This window comes from Misgurnus anguillicaudatus, chromosome 4 (assembly GCF_027580225.2).
Source record: "Misgurnus anguillicaudatus chromosome 4, ASM2758022v2, whole genome shotgun sequence".
NCBI lineage: Eukaryota > Metazoa > Chordata > Actinopteri > Cypriniformes > Cobitidae > Misgurnus > Misgurnus anguillicaudatus.
The window spans coordinates 21,292,062-21,310,026 of NC_073340.2; the positions used below are offsets into that span (position 1 = coordinate 21,292,062).

The 17,965-nt window shown below is 37.6% G+C and overlaps 1 protein-coding gene across 2 annotated transcripts in view; it reads right to left on the reverse strand.

Annotated features, from left to right (window-relative positions):
* The window catches only part of rhoq (ras homolog family member Q), a 21,081-nt gene extending 9,478 nt beyond the window's left edge, over positions 1 to 11,603 (reverse strand). Inside the window, exons 1-2 of one of the 2 annotated variants that reach the window (XM_055175868.2) lie at positions 11,087 to 11,603; positions 10,514 to 10,572 (exon numbers count right to left, since the gene is read on the reverse strand). In XM_055175868.2, coding sequence (XP_055031843.1) covers positions 10,514 to 10,572; positions 11,087 to 11,228 — 201 coding nt within the window. In that variant the 5' untranslated portion in view covers positions 11,229 to 11,603. Of the gene's footprint in view, positions 1 to 10,513; positions 10,573 to 10,887; positions 10,991 to 11,086 lie in introns of those variants that run through there. The other variant, XM_055175869.2, reaches the window with a different exon arrangement.
* Positions 11,604 to 17,965: the final 6,362 nt, after the last annotated feature.

The window sequence follows — 17,965 nt, forward strand, 5'->3', positions numbered from 1 at the left end:
TTACATTTTCAATTTCAACTAATATTTTAAAGTTGAATGAACTCAAAATTGTAAGATAACCAGGTAATTTACTTTTTAGGTTGAACCAATTTTTTACAGTGTAAAAGACACGAGCGCAAACTGATTATTTTGAGTGAGATAAAACATGGGATGAATGCCAACAGCCGTAACACCCTTGGAAGTTTCGCACACCAAGACTGTCCGTTTTGGACTTGATGTGGCTCACAGTGAGCTTCTCTCTCTGACACACACACACAGCTAAGGCAGACAGTGTGCTCATATATTATGGGGTGTGACCCGAAACAGATTGAAAAGTGATATATAATCTGTCATGTTTTGCTTGAAACTGTCAAACCTTCAAGGCTAAAGCTTTTCTCTGGCAGAGATATGAACCTACGATATACAGTCTCAAGAATTACAGCCATACAGTTTCGAAGCACTGTAGAACAGAGTGGGTTTGCTTTTTCCTGTAGGAAGACTGTGTACTTCCCTTTGTGATATCTGACAAAACAAAGTTCAGCAGATGCGTCTGTTGGACTTTTGTGCAAGTGTGCGTTTGTCCCTGCGGCCCAGTTATGATATAAATACACCCCTTTAAACATTCTACAGGGGGTAGGGTGGGACAGGAGGTATTTTTTTACAGCTGGTGTCTGCCAAAACTGTACACAGTATAAGGCAACACATCATCCACCCACGTCTCCTGCATATCTCCTGCTCGTCCAGAGATCTCACATTTGCATATTTATTTTAGTTTTTGGGAGTAGCTGAATTCAATGCTACTGGCTTAACACCAACACAAACTCATTGCGAGTCGGTTAATTTTTGCACCATTAGTAGCACTGAAATGAAGGCACTGGGCCGAACATAACATTAGGTAAAACAATGGTGTGCAATTCTGTTTGGGGCTACTTAATGATACATTTTGCCTTTAAGCAACAATTTAAAGGTTTTTTTAAAATATTCTCATTTTCCAGCTCCCCTAAGAGTTAAATATTCGATTTTTACCTTTTTGGAATCCTTTCAGTCAATCTCTGGGTCTGGCGCTAGCACTTTTAGCATAGCTTAGCACAATCTATTGAATCTGATTAGACCATTAGCATCGCGCTAAAAAATAACCAAAGAGTTTCCATATTTTTCCTATTTAAAACTTGTCTCTTCTGTAGTTACATCTTGTACTAAGACCGACAGTGGCAATGATTATACTTTGCACCAGCCGAAAATAGTCCCCTTAGTAACTTTCAATAGCAGGGGACTATTTTCGGGCACGGGGTAATATCATTGCGCCTCCTCCAGCCATGTTACGGCAGCAAAGTCCTTAGCCGTTTCTCAATATGCGTTCTTGTCTGTACTTGTGTTCTTGTGGACTTGTGAAACGTCATCAGTCGCGGCCCAAGTACTGTTCCAATTCAAAGTTTGCATCAAGCCCAAGTTCACATAAAATCCCGGATGGATGTGTTCTTGATCCGCCCATTTTATCGAGGATGCATCAGAGGAGATTTGTGTGGACTTATGACAGCGAAGTTTCCCAGAATGCATTTCGCGTCAGGAGTTCGTTCTTCCGAGTCTGAACTTGCAAGTTCGAACTAAGAAGGACACAAGTCCGAGTTTGGCGTACTTGGTATTGAGAAACGGCTCTTGATTATTACGCCAGAATGAGAGTGTAGTTCCTAGCCATATCTGCCTAAAAAAAAAAAATCGCAACTTTTAATTTTCTGTCGGTCTTAGCTTTTGCACTATGATATGAATGTTTTTAATTACATGTATCATAGTTGTTTATAATGTGGCTAAAACACAGTTTGCCTGTCACATGATATATGCCTGACAGTGGTAAAACCAGCTGATTAAAAATGCTATTAATGGTGCCCCATATCCTTGAAAACACCATGTGATGGCTAGTCACAATCCAAAGCTTGTTAATAATGAAAAATGTGACATTTCTGAGGAAACCGTGTATGCGTGAGATTTGCACTGTGGAGAGCTGAGGGCAATGGATTGGGATAAAAGCAGTCGAATGCAGAAAACCTGGAAACACCCTTCACAGCTGCCACTATTACCATAAAGCTCACCCTCCAGCTGATACCACCAACATCAGGCCTCACACAACAGACAAGACCGCCTCTGAATAGATGCATTTCTCCTGGAGTATGAAGACTGTGACAATACAGACAATTGTATTTTGACTCTCTTTCACACATGGTAGTACTGTACAATCCAACTCCTGACTCTTCTGGATCTTGTTTTTTCTTTCTTTCACAAAAGCAAATGTCTGATAGGGCAGTGGTTACCAAACTTTTTCAGCGTGTGGCCCCCCTTGTGTATGGTGCATTCCTTCGCGGACCCCCAAAGAAAATTTGTGACAAAAAAACTTCTAAAACTCAACATTTTAATAAAAAAACATTAAATTATACAAAAAAGTAGTGCTTTTGGTGAGTAGCTTTATTTTTTAGGTTTACTTACATAGAATCCATGATAAATTAATGTATTTCATGAAATGTCATAAAACTGGGGCCCCCTTGGCACCATCTCGCGGCCCCCAGTTTGAAAACCACTGTGATAGGGGATAGAGTGTGAGTGTTACATGTTTGTTGTACCGAGACACCTTTTGCTTGCTACACAGACTAAACTTATCAATAATGACGTTCACTCAACGCTATTTCACTATCGAATATTATTGACAATTTGATTCATTGTTACAGCAGCTCCAGTATAATCCATTTTCCTTTACCAAAATAAGTGTTGATTAAATTGATACATTTTCTTGTTAACTACACTGCACTAAATATGTGTATCAGCCATTAAGAACCCCATTTGAGTCGACCGATGTAGTAAGTTACATATTGTCTATAATGTTTTAGATTTATCGTAAAGCATGCTGTATTCTCATGTGTTACCAAGCTTATGTTGACTGAGTTTGCATTCTAATGAAACACGGCTTCCAATATTGGATTAAAGCATACCAAAAAAAGCAAACAACAAAGCATTCGTACATCCATTCATCCCCTTTTTGTTTTGCAGATAAGATTCCAATCTGCCTTCCTATATAATGCTACAGTACGATTCCCACAGAGAGAGAGAGAGAGAGAGAGAGAGAGAGAGAGAGAGAGAGAGAGAGAGAGAGAGAGAGAGAGAGAGAGAGAGAGAGAGAGAGAGAGAGAGAGAGAGAGACCATGATGGAGAAAGAGAGAGAGCAAAAGAAAGTGTTTTGACACAGCTCTTCCTATGAAACATTCATCTCTAGAGTTCCTATGATCTCCCTTTACTGCATTATTCATGTCTTTACTTTTAATCCCATCAGATTTAAACTCAGGGTGTGTCTGTATAGTATGTATAGGGGCCGTTTACATGACAACGTTTCAACCATACCAGTAAAGTTTTTAGGCGGTTTGACTGTTCGTTTACAGGACAGTGACGTTTTGGGGTCCTGAAAATTAATTTTTTTAAAGACAGTTTTTAAAGTGCAAGTTTTTTTTTTAAACGACGCTATGTCGTCTCTGTGTAAACCACGTAAGTGCCAATCTATAATAACATAGCGACATCATGTGCATGTGTTAATTCAGTCTATAAGCATGGATGATTATAAACACAACAACATTGATAATATTTATCGCTCTGTAAAAGAATGTGCATATGCTCAGCAGTAAAGTGTTTCTTTACAAAGTAACATCGCCATCTGCTGGCCTTCACCATATTTAGTCATCTTTGTAGATTTGTGTATACACGTATCTTTTGACAGTGTGGTCTAGTTTACGTGAAATCTGTAAAAATATTATTTTTTACTACATCGTTGTTGTGTAAACGTAGCCTAATGCTGCGCCGCGGTTAAGGCGTCAAGCGCAAGTGATTTTAATGTTAAATCAATGTGAGGTCTCGCGGCGCGAATAAAGCGTTTAGTGCTGCGCGGTAGACGCAATTCCGCGTCTAGTTCGCTCGAATGGCGCGAATTGAGCATTGCCGCGGCAAACGCACAAGTTAAAAAATGTGAACTTTGAAGGAAAAAACACGCCGCGTTAAGCAATCAGGAGCTTGCTCTAGTAGTGACGTGATTACAGAAAGCGAGCGGAGTCACAGAAGCCCCTCCCATGATGCGAATTTCCACGTGAAAGTCTCAATGACTAGAATGAATTTCAAACGCGAATGAAGCGAGTTAACTCAAAATGTTCAAGCGGCAAACTAGACGCGGTAGACGCGATTTTGATGCCTCAAATGCGGCTGGTGTAAACCCACTTTGCATACTTAAGTTTGCATGACTGTGTGTGTTATGTTTATCTGTATGTACTCCTGTGGATTTGCTGTGCTGCAATAAGTGGGTCAATCTGGAGTTGATAGTCGTCTTTGCTTCTTCCTTACATAAGAGCAAGAATCTGAAGAAATGTGAAATCTAAATTTACCCACAAGTCCCACATAGACAAGCTGAAGAAGAATGTAATGTAATGGGTTGGATGAAATTCTAAAGATGTTTTTATATTCAGAATGAAACACAAGGGGGACTTGAGGAAGGGTGGGAGACAAAAAAAGCATTCCTGTGCCGTTCTCTAAAGAGAATTATTCATGGCTGTGTTTACTCAGACGATGCAGATTTATTGAAGCTTGCTGTGCGCTATAGCGAGTAAACACGCACGCAGGCAGATTATTCAGACCAGATGAAGCTCAGTCAGGTCTACTGTCTCGCTTTTCCTCCAGAGGGTGAGTCAGAATCTAGGCAGATGCTTTAGATGTTCAGCAGTGTGGCTTCTTGCATCTGGCATACCATATTTCATTTGTAACTAACCAATCAAAACAAACCACCTGCTAACTGATATTTGATCTCTACAGGTGGTCCAGAACAGGGCAACACCTCTATTCTGTAACCAACTAAAGATGGTCCAAGTCAATCCCCTCATTGTCTTGCTTGAAATTCATAGCTCTGGTGCTGTTATATCTGTAAAAACAATTTTCACTACTATTCAGCACACTGCTACAGGTTTTGTACCGCTTGGATTTACTCTGGATATTTGGCATTGAAGTGCTGCTAACATTTTTGGCTCCTGTAAAATATATATTTTTTATTAGTATACTCTTCAAATGCAGGGTTGTTCCAACCCATGGTTAGGTAAAATATGGACAAACCCAACTGTTTGGGTTTAAATAAACGTATGCTGGGTTGTTTCAACCCAAAATGTTCTGTTCTTTAAAGGGACACCCACTTTTTTTTGAAAATATGCTCATTTTCCAGCTCCCCTAGAGTTAAAAATTTGATTTTTACCTTTTTGGAATCCATTTAGCTGATCTCCAGGTCTGCCGCTACCACTTTTAGCATAACTTAGCATTATCCATTGAATCTGATTAGGCCGTTAGCATCACGCTAAAAAAATAACCAAAGACACTGGATATTTTTCCAATTTAATACTTGACTCTTCTGTAGTTCCATCGTGTACCAAGACCGACATAAAATGAAAAGGACTTTGCTGCCATAACATGGCTGCAGGAGGCGCAATGATATTACGCAGCAGCCGAAAATAGTCCTCTTAGTAACTTTTAATGGCAGGGGACTTTTTGCGGGCACTCCGCTATATAATTGCGCCTCCTGCAGCCATGTTACAGCAGCAAAGTCCTTGATAATTACGCCAGAATGACAGTATAGTCTTAGCCATACCTGCATAGAAAATCGCAACTTTTAATTTTCTGTTTGTCTAAGGCTACGTTACAATCTGAAAGAAAACGCAAAAGTATTGTTGTCGTTTATACGAGCGTTTTGAGGGGGAAATCTGGGTGCATATGTTGACGCAAAAGTGTGTGATATTCGATGTAGTATGCACTCCAGGTGGCTAGGTGGCAATGTGAAGCACTGACACAAAACACCACCAAGTCCGCACGCCCGCGTACAACCCTCTTCCTTGTTCTCCCAGGTCTCGTCCAAAGCCGTCTGGTTTGCCTCCGAAGAATTGGCGCATCAACAATTTGATAGAGGTAATTCATGCGCCTTCTCTGATCAGTAATATTAGCTGTGAATATTTTGTACAACTGCTGAAAAGACTTGAATATTTATCAGAGCTGCTATGGCAACTTGAAAGTCCGACGTATGGAAATAATCCGACATGTTTGTTGTTATTTTCCTGAACTGGCGTATGCCTGTGACGTAAATGCGTAAGCGACGAGAGCCACCATGAGCAGACTTTTGCGTTTTTACCATTTAGACGGGAACGCGAGGGTAGATCGTTTTTAAGATTTACACTCTGAAAGGTGGTTTCACTTTTTTGCCCCAAAAATGTCGTCACCGTGTAAACGAAAGGCACATCCCACCCTCAAACATTCTCGTGTAAACAGGCCCTTAGTACAGGAAGTAACTACAGAAGAGTCAAGTTTTAAATAGGAAAAATATCGAAACTCTTTGGTTATTTTTTAGCACAATGCTAATGCTAACTCCAGGGGAGCTGGAAAGTGTAAATGGTTGGGTCTAATATGGACATTTTCTAGGTTAGGTTAAACAATCGGTTGCATTTTTCCATAATATTTTACCAAATCATGGGTTAAAACAACCCAGCGTAAGTAGCTTTGCTTAAACATCTGCTTCAGGTCATCTTTCATAAAAATAGTTACCATCAGCCAAAATGTCTATTTCTGGTGGCCTGCAATTGGTGTGCTTCATCTGTCCCATCCCAATTGTATACTAAAAGTTATAAATGCGTGTTGTTTGTGTGTGTACACATGGTAAAAATCAATGTCTTTTTTCAAGCCAAAAATAGATCTTCCTCCCAGGAGGAATTCAAAGAAATTTTAAATGAAAGGAACAAAAGATCTAAGAGATTTAAAATATTTATCATATGATTCCATCATGACTAAATCCCTTCTAGTTATTTGGATTGTCATGAGGTAGCTTCAAACCCATGAAAGACCAAAAGGGCAACAGACAAATGGTCTGCTCCTACAGGGTGGGAGTTTCCTGGTGGTTATACAAAAAAAAATCAAACTACAGCTGTTGTTCACATCTGAGACCCCAGTCCCATCTCTAAAGCTCGGTAAGTTGAGCATGTCGGCTCAATAGCCAGTTAAAACGTCACATCTGTGGAGATTAAAGTGGAAAGAAACAGGTGATAGGTCACGATTAGATGTTAGCGATTGAGCTAGAAGACAGATTCCAACATCTGAAAGATCGCTTCTTTAATGACACTAGCCAGCTTCCTACTGACTCCTCCTGAGGCAATTAGCATGTCAGGACCAATCAGACAGAGAGCCTGTGATGTCATCCGACTGACATGCATCTGCTTATGAGCCAAGCGACGCCCTTCTTTTTGGCAACCACAGACTCTGCAAAGAAACTATTTTTACCATGCTAAAAATGGATGAGCACCTGCTTAATCTTCCAATATTGAAAATCAATCGTGCATTACACACTCTCAGGAAAAAGGTTCAAAATTTCACGGGTCTGTATCCTTTAGAAAAGTTTGTCCCTGAAGAGCGCATATTATTAGCTCTAAAGGTACATATTGGTACCTCATATGTACATACAGTAAATGGTACATATTAGTACCTTTTTAAAGGGTAACATCCAGCTTTTAAACCTTTTCATGGCAATTAATAACTAATAAGGTGCCTTAATCCTTCATATCAGGCTGGTCTTTTCAGATAAAGCAAACTTTTCCTCAAGGAGGTTTGAAATCAGTTTGCTATGAAGCAAAAACCCATTAGGACATGCACATCACTGAAAGTCATACAAGGTTTATTCAGATGGGATAGTATAGATTAAAGCAGAATAATGCAGTCAGATGCCTAATAATACTAGAATAATCTCACACTCACAACGGGCCAATCTCAACATAACAGCAACTGTGATGTTACAGTCGAGATGTACGCCCCCAACATTAAATTACACATTAAATTCATTACAATGTTGTTACAATGCTAAAAACAAAGTTGTGACCGCTGAGTATGCGCTATATGCTAGTTAATGCTATATGCTAGCATTTGGCTGAAGTTCTACTATTGACTTTACAGTTAAGTTTTGGAGGTCCATACTTAACCCCCCCACAAACTTACCACTCAGAAACGTCCATTACTTCTTCACACACAAACACACACACACACACACACACACACACACACACACACACACACACACACACACACACACACAAAGCTACTTAAACAGCCAATCAGAGCAGAGCTCAACATTTTCATTCATGACCCTTTTAAATAAGGTAATAATAGACAATTTAATTCTGGGGACAAATCCTAGGATTGTAAATGTAAAACTGGGTAATTTTTGCACTTAATAAAGCCTTAATACCTTCCTATGTAGATATCAGAGACCAATTCAACTTCTTCAATTTCAGTGCATTCTTTGGCACCTTAAAAATATTCCAAATCATTTGATCTTCCCAACAGAGTCTTCAGAATACATATTGCTTGCATGACACTCATGGTTCAAAGACCTAAACTATTTGGCATCCGAATCATACTGTAAACTTAGACTATGCTATTAGATTGGCTTCAAAGTGCCTTTGTTTTAGTGTCCTGCTAAATGTGACCCTGAACCACAAAACCAGGTGTAAATTGCACAGGAATATTTGAAGAAAAAGGCAAAAAATACATTGCATGGGTCAAAATTATAAATTTTTCTTTTCTATATTATGTAAAGATCTTGTTCTATGAAAATATTCTGTACATTTCCAACCATGAATATCAAAACTAATTTTTTGTAAGCAGCAAAATCGCACTCAAAATTGGCCAGAAACTAGAAACTTCGCTTTCCTACCTGTTCCAAGTTGGGGATTTCCCATTCAAGTTTGGTAGAAACTTACAGTGGTAAGCCAGTAGAGAGCACCAAAACAAACTTTTTCATTAAAGGGACACCCAACTTTTTTTTGAAAATATGCTAATTTTCCAGCTCCTCTAGAGTAAAACATTTGATTTTTACCTATTTAGAATCAATTCAGCTGATCTCCGGGTCTGGTGGTTCCACTTTTAGCATAGCTTAGCATAATTCATTGAATCTGATTAGACCATTAGCATCGCACTAAAAAGTTTCGATATTTTTCCCATTTAAAACTTGACTCTTCTGTAGTTACGCCATATCTGCCTAGAAAAATGCAACTTTTAATTTTCTGTCGGTCTTAGTACAAGATACAGAAGAGTCAAGTTTTATATGGACTTCATTAGACTTTGAGCTTTAAATGCGATTTTCTCAATATTTAGATTTTTTGCACTCTCAAGTTCCAGATTTTTTTAAATTGTTGTATTTCAGCTAAATATTGTCCTATCCTAACAAACACTAACACAAATGGAAAGCTTATTTATTTAGCTTTCAGATGATGTATAAATCTTATGACTGCTTTTGTGGTCCATGGTCACAAACATAATGTAACGTGGAGAAGACGGCAGTTTTAAGGTAGCAAGTAATCTCTCAGAAATGGCTGCATGCCACATATTCACATCTTGTTGATTCGCTGTAACTTATGGTTAGGTAAAATATGGAAAAACCCAACTGGTGGTTTAAATGAACCTATCTGACCTAACCATGGGTTGAAACAACCTAGCTTTTAAACCCAACAATTCCATATTTTAACATAACAATTGAGTGTAACAACCTGCCATTTTTCCTTTTATCCAACTTAAAAATGAAGTTAAAATTGACATACTCAGTAGGCCCCTACATGTATAGAAAATAAACCATGATCATCAGAAAAGGGAAACACATCTGTTGAACATCAGCTCTGAATTTAACCCAGACTCCTTCCTGTTCTTAGGCTAAATTAATCCTCTTGATCAACTGATCAGTTGTGGTTTCTGTATGGTACTAACTGGTTCCAGGTGTGGAGAGAGCATGCACATGGGCAGGGTTTACTGTGTTTAAACTGCTTGGAAACTTCACAACACTTCTACACATCTGGCCCACCACTTGCATTCTTCTTTTGATTTTTGTTTTAAACAAGAGAACGTTTAGATGGTCCCCAATGGAAAATGAACAGCTGTTACAGATCCGATACTCCATTACGTTTAAGGACTGCTAGCTTCAAAGTGGATTTATCTCATAGATTTGGTATGTTTGGAAAAAGTTTCACTAGACATGCAGCCCATAGTGTAAATCATTCATTGGAGATCAAAGACCAAAGTGCAGACAGATATTCAGATTTTAGATGTTTCTTAAAGTAACAGTCCAGACTGCCTATGAATTATTGGCCATAGATGTGAAGCACAAAGCTCAATATACATTCATTACTTGCTTAGTATATCCTTCTTAAAGCATATAGTGCACTATTGTATCAACAACCTACATACTGAAGTGTTTTTGATCGCTTTCTTTAGTTTAAAATATATTATAAGAGGAAGTAAATATTTCCTACTGCCGTTGGGTTTCCATTGCTTCACATGTTTATCTATTCCCTGAGAGACTTTAGTGTGGACGCACCTGTTGAGTTTGGTAAAGACTTCTTCACACAAAGATGCCAGGCAACAAAAGACTTTTACAGAAAACATCTACCCATGACTAATAAAAACCTCCAGGTTAAGTAAGTAGAAATAAATGGTTTTACTCTACCTGACCCGCAGTGTCATACAGGCCCAGCAGGTATTGTTTTCCTCCAACCGTCACACTCACTAAAAAATCAAACAGGAAATTGACATTATTATTATTATTAAGTCATGCACTTAGATTTATATAATTGTACATGATCATTAGCATTGCTTTTTGCTCATGAACAATTGTGTAAAAATGGGTGCTGATGTACACCTGTTTTTTATAGCAGAATAAAACACAAGAGGAAACATGAGTCATCTCATCTTAGTGTCACATTCTCATCTACATGGTGCAATATGATGTAACAACATAAAGTGAAATAAACATATAAACATAAAAATTAGCTTAATAATAAAATAAAATGTTTAAATAAGCTTTGATAAATTAACAAAAACCTGGTATTTTATTATTGTGCATAAATAAGGGATGCAGCACCAGTTGCATCCTCAGCCCACAGGTGGTTTTCATCATAGAAACACAATGCAAGTCAATACATGAACCCATTAAGGTGTCTAAAATATCACTATACATCTTGACATGAAATACAAACTGTATAACTGTGATCCTGTCGCAGTATTATACGGATTCATTTACCTGCATAATGATCAAAGACCGTAGGCACATACTCCTCAGGAAAGGCGTCGTTGGCATAGCTCATCAACAGACAAGTTTTTCCCACGGCGCCGTCGCCGACCACCACGCATTTCAACATGATGCTGCCGGTTCCGTTTGCCATGACGAGAAAACACTTGAATTCACCATTTTCAGCCGCTATAGATCCTGCTTTATTCTTGATCAGGCGTCACCGCCGCCAGCGGCTGTCTCAAATGCCATTTCCTCAACCCCGCTGCCCAGATCTGGCACTGACTGAGGTTTTCCTAAGATACTGGCACACTCCAAGCGCGTGCCGCTGCTACCGCACGATGGGGCCACCCGATAAACTTCGCGTTGTCAAGACATCGAACGCGAGAAATCCCCGAGGCCGAGGCGCGTGCACGACACCACACGCCCTCTCTGCTGTCCCACTTTCCCTACTTTCCCACCCCTGTATCACCTCCGGTGACTTTTGAGCCCAACACGGACTGACTTGCGACATAGGCGGGGGGATCACTCTGAATCAAGGGATCAAGTGTAAAGATTTGCTATCCTTGTCTGTGTCCGAATCAAGAACAAAATAAGTCTGTAAACTAAGCTTTAAGTGGATTACCATTATGTTGCAAAATATCATTGAGAAATGAAATGATAGGTTGCCTGTTGTTTGTAATAACATACAGGTGTTTTACTGCATTGTGTTTCCAACAATAGATTTGTTCAATCAGAATTTAAACTGATTTGTTTATACTATACAACTTGTTATATTAGTCATTTTCATTATTTAGAAAGTGGTCTTCTTTATCAATATATTTGTTTTTTCGTTTTGTTACAAGTCAATGACGTTTTTGCACTTTGTAGATGATCCCTAACACCGGATCGCAGTCCAATCAGCTGGATGCAGGCAGGCTGGTCAGGGATGCGCTGCTGTATCACTTTTGACAGCTACTGCAGGAGTCATGTGACCAAACAATTACCTCATACCTTAAGCGCGCGTGTGTGTCTGTGTGCGTGTATTTGTGTGGGCGCGCACGTGTGCGCGCACCCATATAACGGTGTCCTGCAGGCGCACCCATTCGCTTTGACATCACTGTGTCTGGGCAGAAGTTCTCCCTCTTAGATAAACTGCATTAGCTACTTACGTTTGATAATCTAATGAAAATCAGATAAAAATGTATTTTGCCTCGAATAAAAATTTAACATTAAGCTATGTGACATTTTTATAAAGCTTTAAAAGGTTTGATAATTATGTTTATTTTAACATTTATTTAAATGACTACAATGTCCTGGATGTTACGTTTAGGTACATTTGGCAGACGCTTTCATTCAAAGCGACGTACAGTGCATTCAAGGTTTATATTTTATGGTTATTTGTGTATCTATTCGAGAAGAAAATTGCGCTGCTAACGAAATTCTCTACCAGTTGAGCTACATGACTCTTATAAACTACTTATGTAGAATTTGATAAGTATTGCTGCACTCCCTACATCAGATATTAACACGTTTGAAGAGCTGAAATAGCATTGTGGATATGTGCAGAAAATATCCAAAATATTTTTACTTCTCATGATCACTGTCAGGCTATTCTAAATCATATTTTTTTTAAATTAAAGCTTTGTAAAAAGCAGAACAAGAGAAGCAAAAAGAGAGTGAGACAGAGAGATAGAAGAGTTGTATTACATCTCCCTCTTGTGGAATGTTTAGGTATTTCAGCTTGGCGACACCATTGAATTTCCAACCTAAAATTATCATCTCTTTTACCTATTTTAAACACAGCTAGTGTTCTTCAGATTTTATATTATTTATTAATACCGGATATTACTGCACTAGTTAAAGGGGACATTTTAGACTATTTAAAGTTTTTTCCAAATAAATCTTTGATGTCCCCAGAGTATATATGTGAAGTTTTAACTCAAAATACTATATAGATAATTTATTATAGCATGTTAAAATTGTCACTTTTTAGGTGTGAGCAAAAATGTGCCGTTTTGGGTGTATCCTTTAAATGCAAATGAGCTGATATCTGCACTAAATGCCAGTGCTGTGGTTGGATAGTGCATATTAAGGGGCGGTATTATCCTCTTCTGACATCACAGGGGTAGTGATGGGCGATTTCGAAGCACATAAGGCTTTGAAATATTTACGAATCTTGTGTTTTGAATAATTGTTTCAGAGCTTGTTTCAAACTGGCCAAAGTCACATGATTTTAGCAAACGAGGCTTCATTACGTCATATCTGTTTCGACGATTCTTCTTCCTAATAAAACCAAAGAAGTCCATTTTAAAATACTGCATAACATATATCCTGTTAACTCAACTGTTTCCAAATATGTTGATATTCCTAGTACCTGCATATTTTGTGGCAATGAAGATGAAACATTAATAGATTTATTCTATTCTTGTAAGTTTGTTCAGAAATGTTGGCTAGACTTGTACTCCCATTTAAACAAAACACCTTGCACAATCTTTTAGCTTGAAAGATACTATCTGCTATTCCTGACTCTGCCAACAAATTTATTAACATTTATTTAACTTTTTTATTTTGTTTGGCAAATTCTTTATCCATAAGCAAAAATGTATGGGCTCAATTCCTACTTTTTCACATTTCCTGATTGAGGTTGACTCACTGCTCACATCTTTTTGTTTGACTAACAATAAAAAAATTGTTACGTTTTTGGATATATATAAAAATATATATTTGTATTGAGTCTATTGCTTTTATATATTTATTGTTATTTTTTCCTTGATTGTAAGCTACATACCCATTTATTGTGTTTTTTTATTTCTCCTTTTCTTTTTTTTTCCTCTGACTTCTATCATCTTTTATCTGATAATGTTCTCCTGAAGGTGATTGTATATTTCATCTAATTGTTTGAATAAAAAAATCCGACGATTCACCACTAGGGTGAGTTGATTACAAATGATCAGTGTAGGTGAACTCGGGTCAGTTTTATTATAAAAGTTCACAAAACATTCATCCTTCTGACTAATTACACTACCATTTTGTCTACTTTTTGTTTATAGACAGATTTAATGACAAAAATGTGAATAATTAAAAAGGGGGTTCGTTTTAATGACTTGTTTGCCATAAATAAAACTAAAAACACAGAATACACTTTTAATTATGTCTTAACTAAATTAAATTATAATTTTTTTCTTAAAAACATATTTTTGGAACAATCTTGCTATTATTTTGTAAAAAGTGTAAAATGTTCGAACAGATTTTGCTGCTTTTACACTATTTTGACCAGCAGGTGTCGCCAGCGTGTATGGTGTTTCGAACGCTTCGAGCTTCGTTTCTCCCATCACTACACACAGGGGAGACAAATTTCAATTACCTGTTTTTACACATGCGTGCAGAGAATGGTTTACCAAAACTAAGTTACTGGGTTGATCTTTTTCACATTTTCAAGGTTGATAGAAGCACTGGGGACCCAGTTATACACTTAAAGAGTAACTAAACCAACTTTTTTAGTTAATGATCTGTAAGAATGATGGTTTATTAGTGCTGTTCATTGATTTTAGTACGTTTTTTGACATTTGGGTATAAAGTGTTTCAGTACTACAATATATGGTGTAAAAACGTCTGAGTGCTGCCCTCTTCAGGTTGAACGGTGGCTACTGCAGTTGAATTTTCCTATTGGATGTTGGGTCCAAAAAAAAACTCGTGACGTAAGCAGATTCAAGCTCACCACGCCCTTGTTACGATCTCATCACACACTAGTTCGTCCCCTCCATCTCTTCCCACTTTTCTTGCATTTTTCAAATATTGCCAGTGGGTGGAGTCACGCTCTGACCAGGGGTTTAGTTACGCTTTAAACATGAAAAAAATCAGATTGTCATGATATGCTCCTTTAAAATAATCATTCTATTCTATTCTATTCTATTCTATTCTATTCTATTCTATTCTATTCTATTCTATTCTATTCTATTCTATTCTATTCTATTCTATATGACTGATATGATAAGAAAAGTATAACTCAAACCATTACGTTTCAGATTTGTAAGCAAGCAAAAAATAATAATAATACATAATAAAAGATTATGCTAGCCCTACTGAAAAACATCTGTAAATGCTGGTGGCCTGGTTTTAGCTGTTTTAGCAGGCTGGAGATGTGTTTTGGTCACTTTTTAACCTGGTCAAGCTGGGCTAAAGCTGGAAGACCAGCTGGGAGCTTAAACCAGCTAAAACGAGCGAACCAGCTTACCCTCCCTTTATTCCATTAGGGAAATATTTCTTAAGATTCATGTCTGTAAATAAACGAGTATGAACACTGCACGCGCAAACGGCTAGTAGTTCCATTTGCAGTCAATAGATGGCGCTAATGCTTTATTGAAATAACCCAAACGACACTGTTTCTGTCAGAATTGGAGTGATGCTTTGTTGAAATAGACTGGATGAAACATTTTTCAAAGTTGTAGCACTTTAATAATTAATTGATATTTACGGCGAACAGTTCAATCTCTGTCTGTCATCAATTATTAATCATAGTATGACACACTGACTGAACTAATCAATGACATGAATTACATTTACATTAAGAATTTTATAAAATATAACCTAATCTGTTTAAAAACCAAAGGTTTCCGCAGTGAATCAATAACAGTGAATGCAAGGTAGAGGAAACTAGAAAAACCCAGTGCTATTGCAAAGGTGGAGTGAGTGTTAGGACTAATAAATAATGTATGGCTCTCTGAAACATTGCCTTTCCTTCACTGTGGATTGTAATTGGTCGCCTGCGGGTTAGTAGTCCAGTGTCAGGCTAAACTAATCTCGAATTCACAAATCCTTCTATCTATCTGAACTTTTACAATTCACCCCTTTTCATCTCCTCCCTTTAGTTTCTTGTTTCTCCTCCTCATATTCAGTGTAATGGGTCATCTTTTTTTCTGACACTTGTTGAAGGGATCTCAGAGGACAAAGACTGAATAGAGGCAGGAGGGATACTAATGTTTTTCCATGGCCTGTCTAAGTGCCACTTACCCTTTAAACAACAGATGTAGCCTTCCTATCTGTTTATCAATTAATTTTTCCCATCAAGCACAGACCTACAAATCTATGTTTTTTTACTCTTATGGATATGAATGAGAATGACATTAAAAAACAAATTCTAAGTGAATCTACTCATTTCTTTTATTGTAGCTCATTTGGTAGATCATGCCAATGTCGTAGGATTAATTTCAAGGAAATGTATGCATGCACTGTAAATCCGAATCGTCTGCCAAATGCATAAATGTAAATGACTGCAGATGACTCTATTTGTGTTATATAAAGGTTTGTCAGTACTCTCACCACACTAAATGGCTGCTAAATGCATGTGTTTGAATTGAACTAGTTCGGCAGCAGTCTGCATTAATACATCAGCTTAACCGATAAGGAATTTTGTGAAGTTCCCCTACAGCTTTGGGCATTGGTAAGAAACAAGAGCCATTTTAATATTAGAGCAGCACGACACACTTGAAGGATCTTATGAAGGAATGGACATGAATTTTTAATTTGCTTCTGAAATATGAAGTTATACTTTATTGAGGGCATTAAGTTTAGCCTCAGACCATTGTTCACACAGGGGGGAGTAGGATGTAATAGTTGATGTATCAATCATCTAGCTGGGAATAAAATGACAGAGCGGCTTTTTGTGACCTCTCAGGTAGCTAGAAGCTAAGAAAGGTGTAAATATTTACCTTTCATTTCTTTTAACATGAACCTGCTGGTGTAAATATTTTATAACTTACCTAATCATTACCTCTACAGAGATCAGGCTGAAATATTAGAGCTATTAATTTTGTTTAAAATAATGACAAAAACGGATCACAGGGTTTTTAAATGAGTATTTCTGTAGAGTGCCGTGAGTGTGTTAAAAGCCACACTGAGAAAGTAAATTTTCGGTTTGGTAATCCCCTGAGATGGGTTTGAGGGTTCAACAGCCATTACTGGACCATTTGTTCTTGTTCATGTGCTCTGGTTTTCATAGTAATCCCGTTTGATCAAACACGCTTTCTATTACATTGTAATCAACCATTGCTGGCCTGGTTTAAAGAAGAAATCAGTCTTTGTTTGGCTTGTGTCAATATAAGTAATGCTGTGTATTATATAGGTGCCTGATGTTTAAAGGTCATGATGTTTAAGGAAGTGACATTTAAGGTTGTCAATTTATATGGTTATTGGATTTCGTCAGAAATTCTATTTGTGATTAGTAGCTTCAGATCACTTTATTGCCCATTGGTATTATGTCAATTTTGTGAAAAGATGAATTCTTTATTGAAAATGTGTGAGAGTGCTCACAGCCCTTTCTGTGATACAATGAAGCTATTATATTTTTCCATTCTAACATTTTATCCAAGATCTGAAGAATGTCAAGATGTTTCACATGACACCCTTACTATTGTAAGTCTCTACAGTCGAATAAAGAAATAGATAAGGTCAGATCTTACTTTATAATGTTATAGCCCTTAGAGAACATTTTCAGGGAACATGTTATTCATAGTTTAGGAGATTTGTTTTTTACATTTAGGTGTATTTGCTTTTTCACAAAAACTTTCACAGAACAACAGAACAAAACATTTCATGGACAATTGTACAACAGACTACATTTTTGTTCACTAAAACAATACAGGTAATGCTAAACAGTGATTTATGAATGTTGTATCATACCGGTAACTCATAATGCTGCGTTCACACCAAACGTGAATGATTTCAATGATAAGTCAATGTAAAGACGCGTTTACATGCGTCTAAAAGTCTCGCAGCGCGAATGAGGCATTTAGCGTGGCACGGTAGATGCGAATTCGCCTCATTCGGTTTGTGCGAATAACGCAAATTGACGCACGAATGATGCGAATTCGCGTCTGACACCCGAGTTGAACAATTCAAACTTTGGCGTCA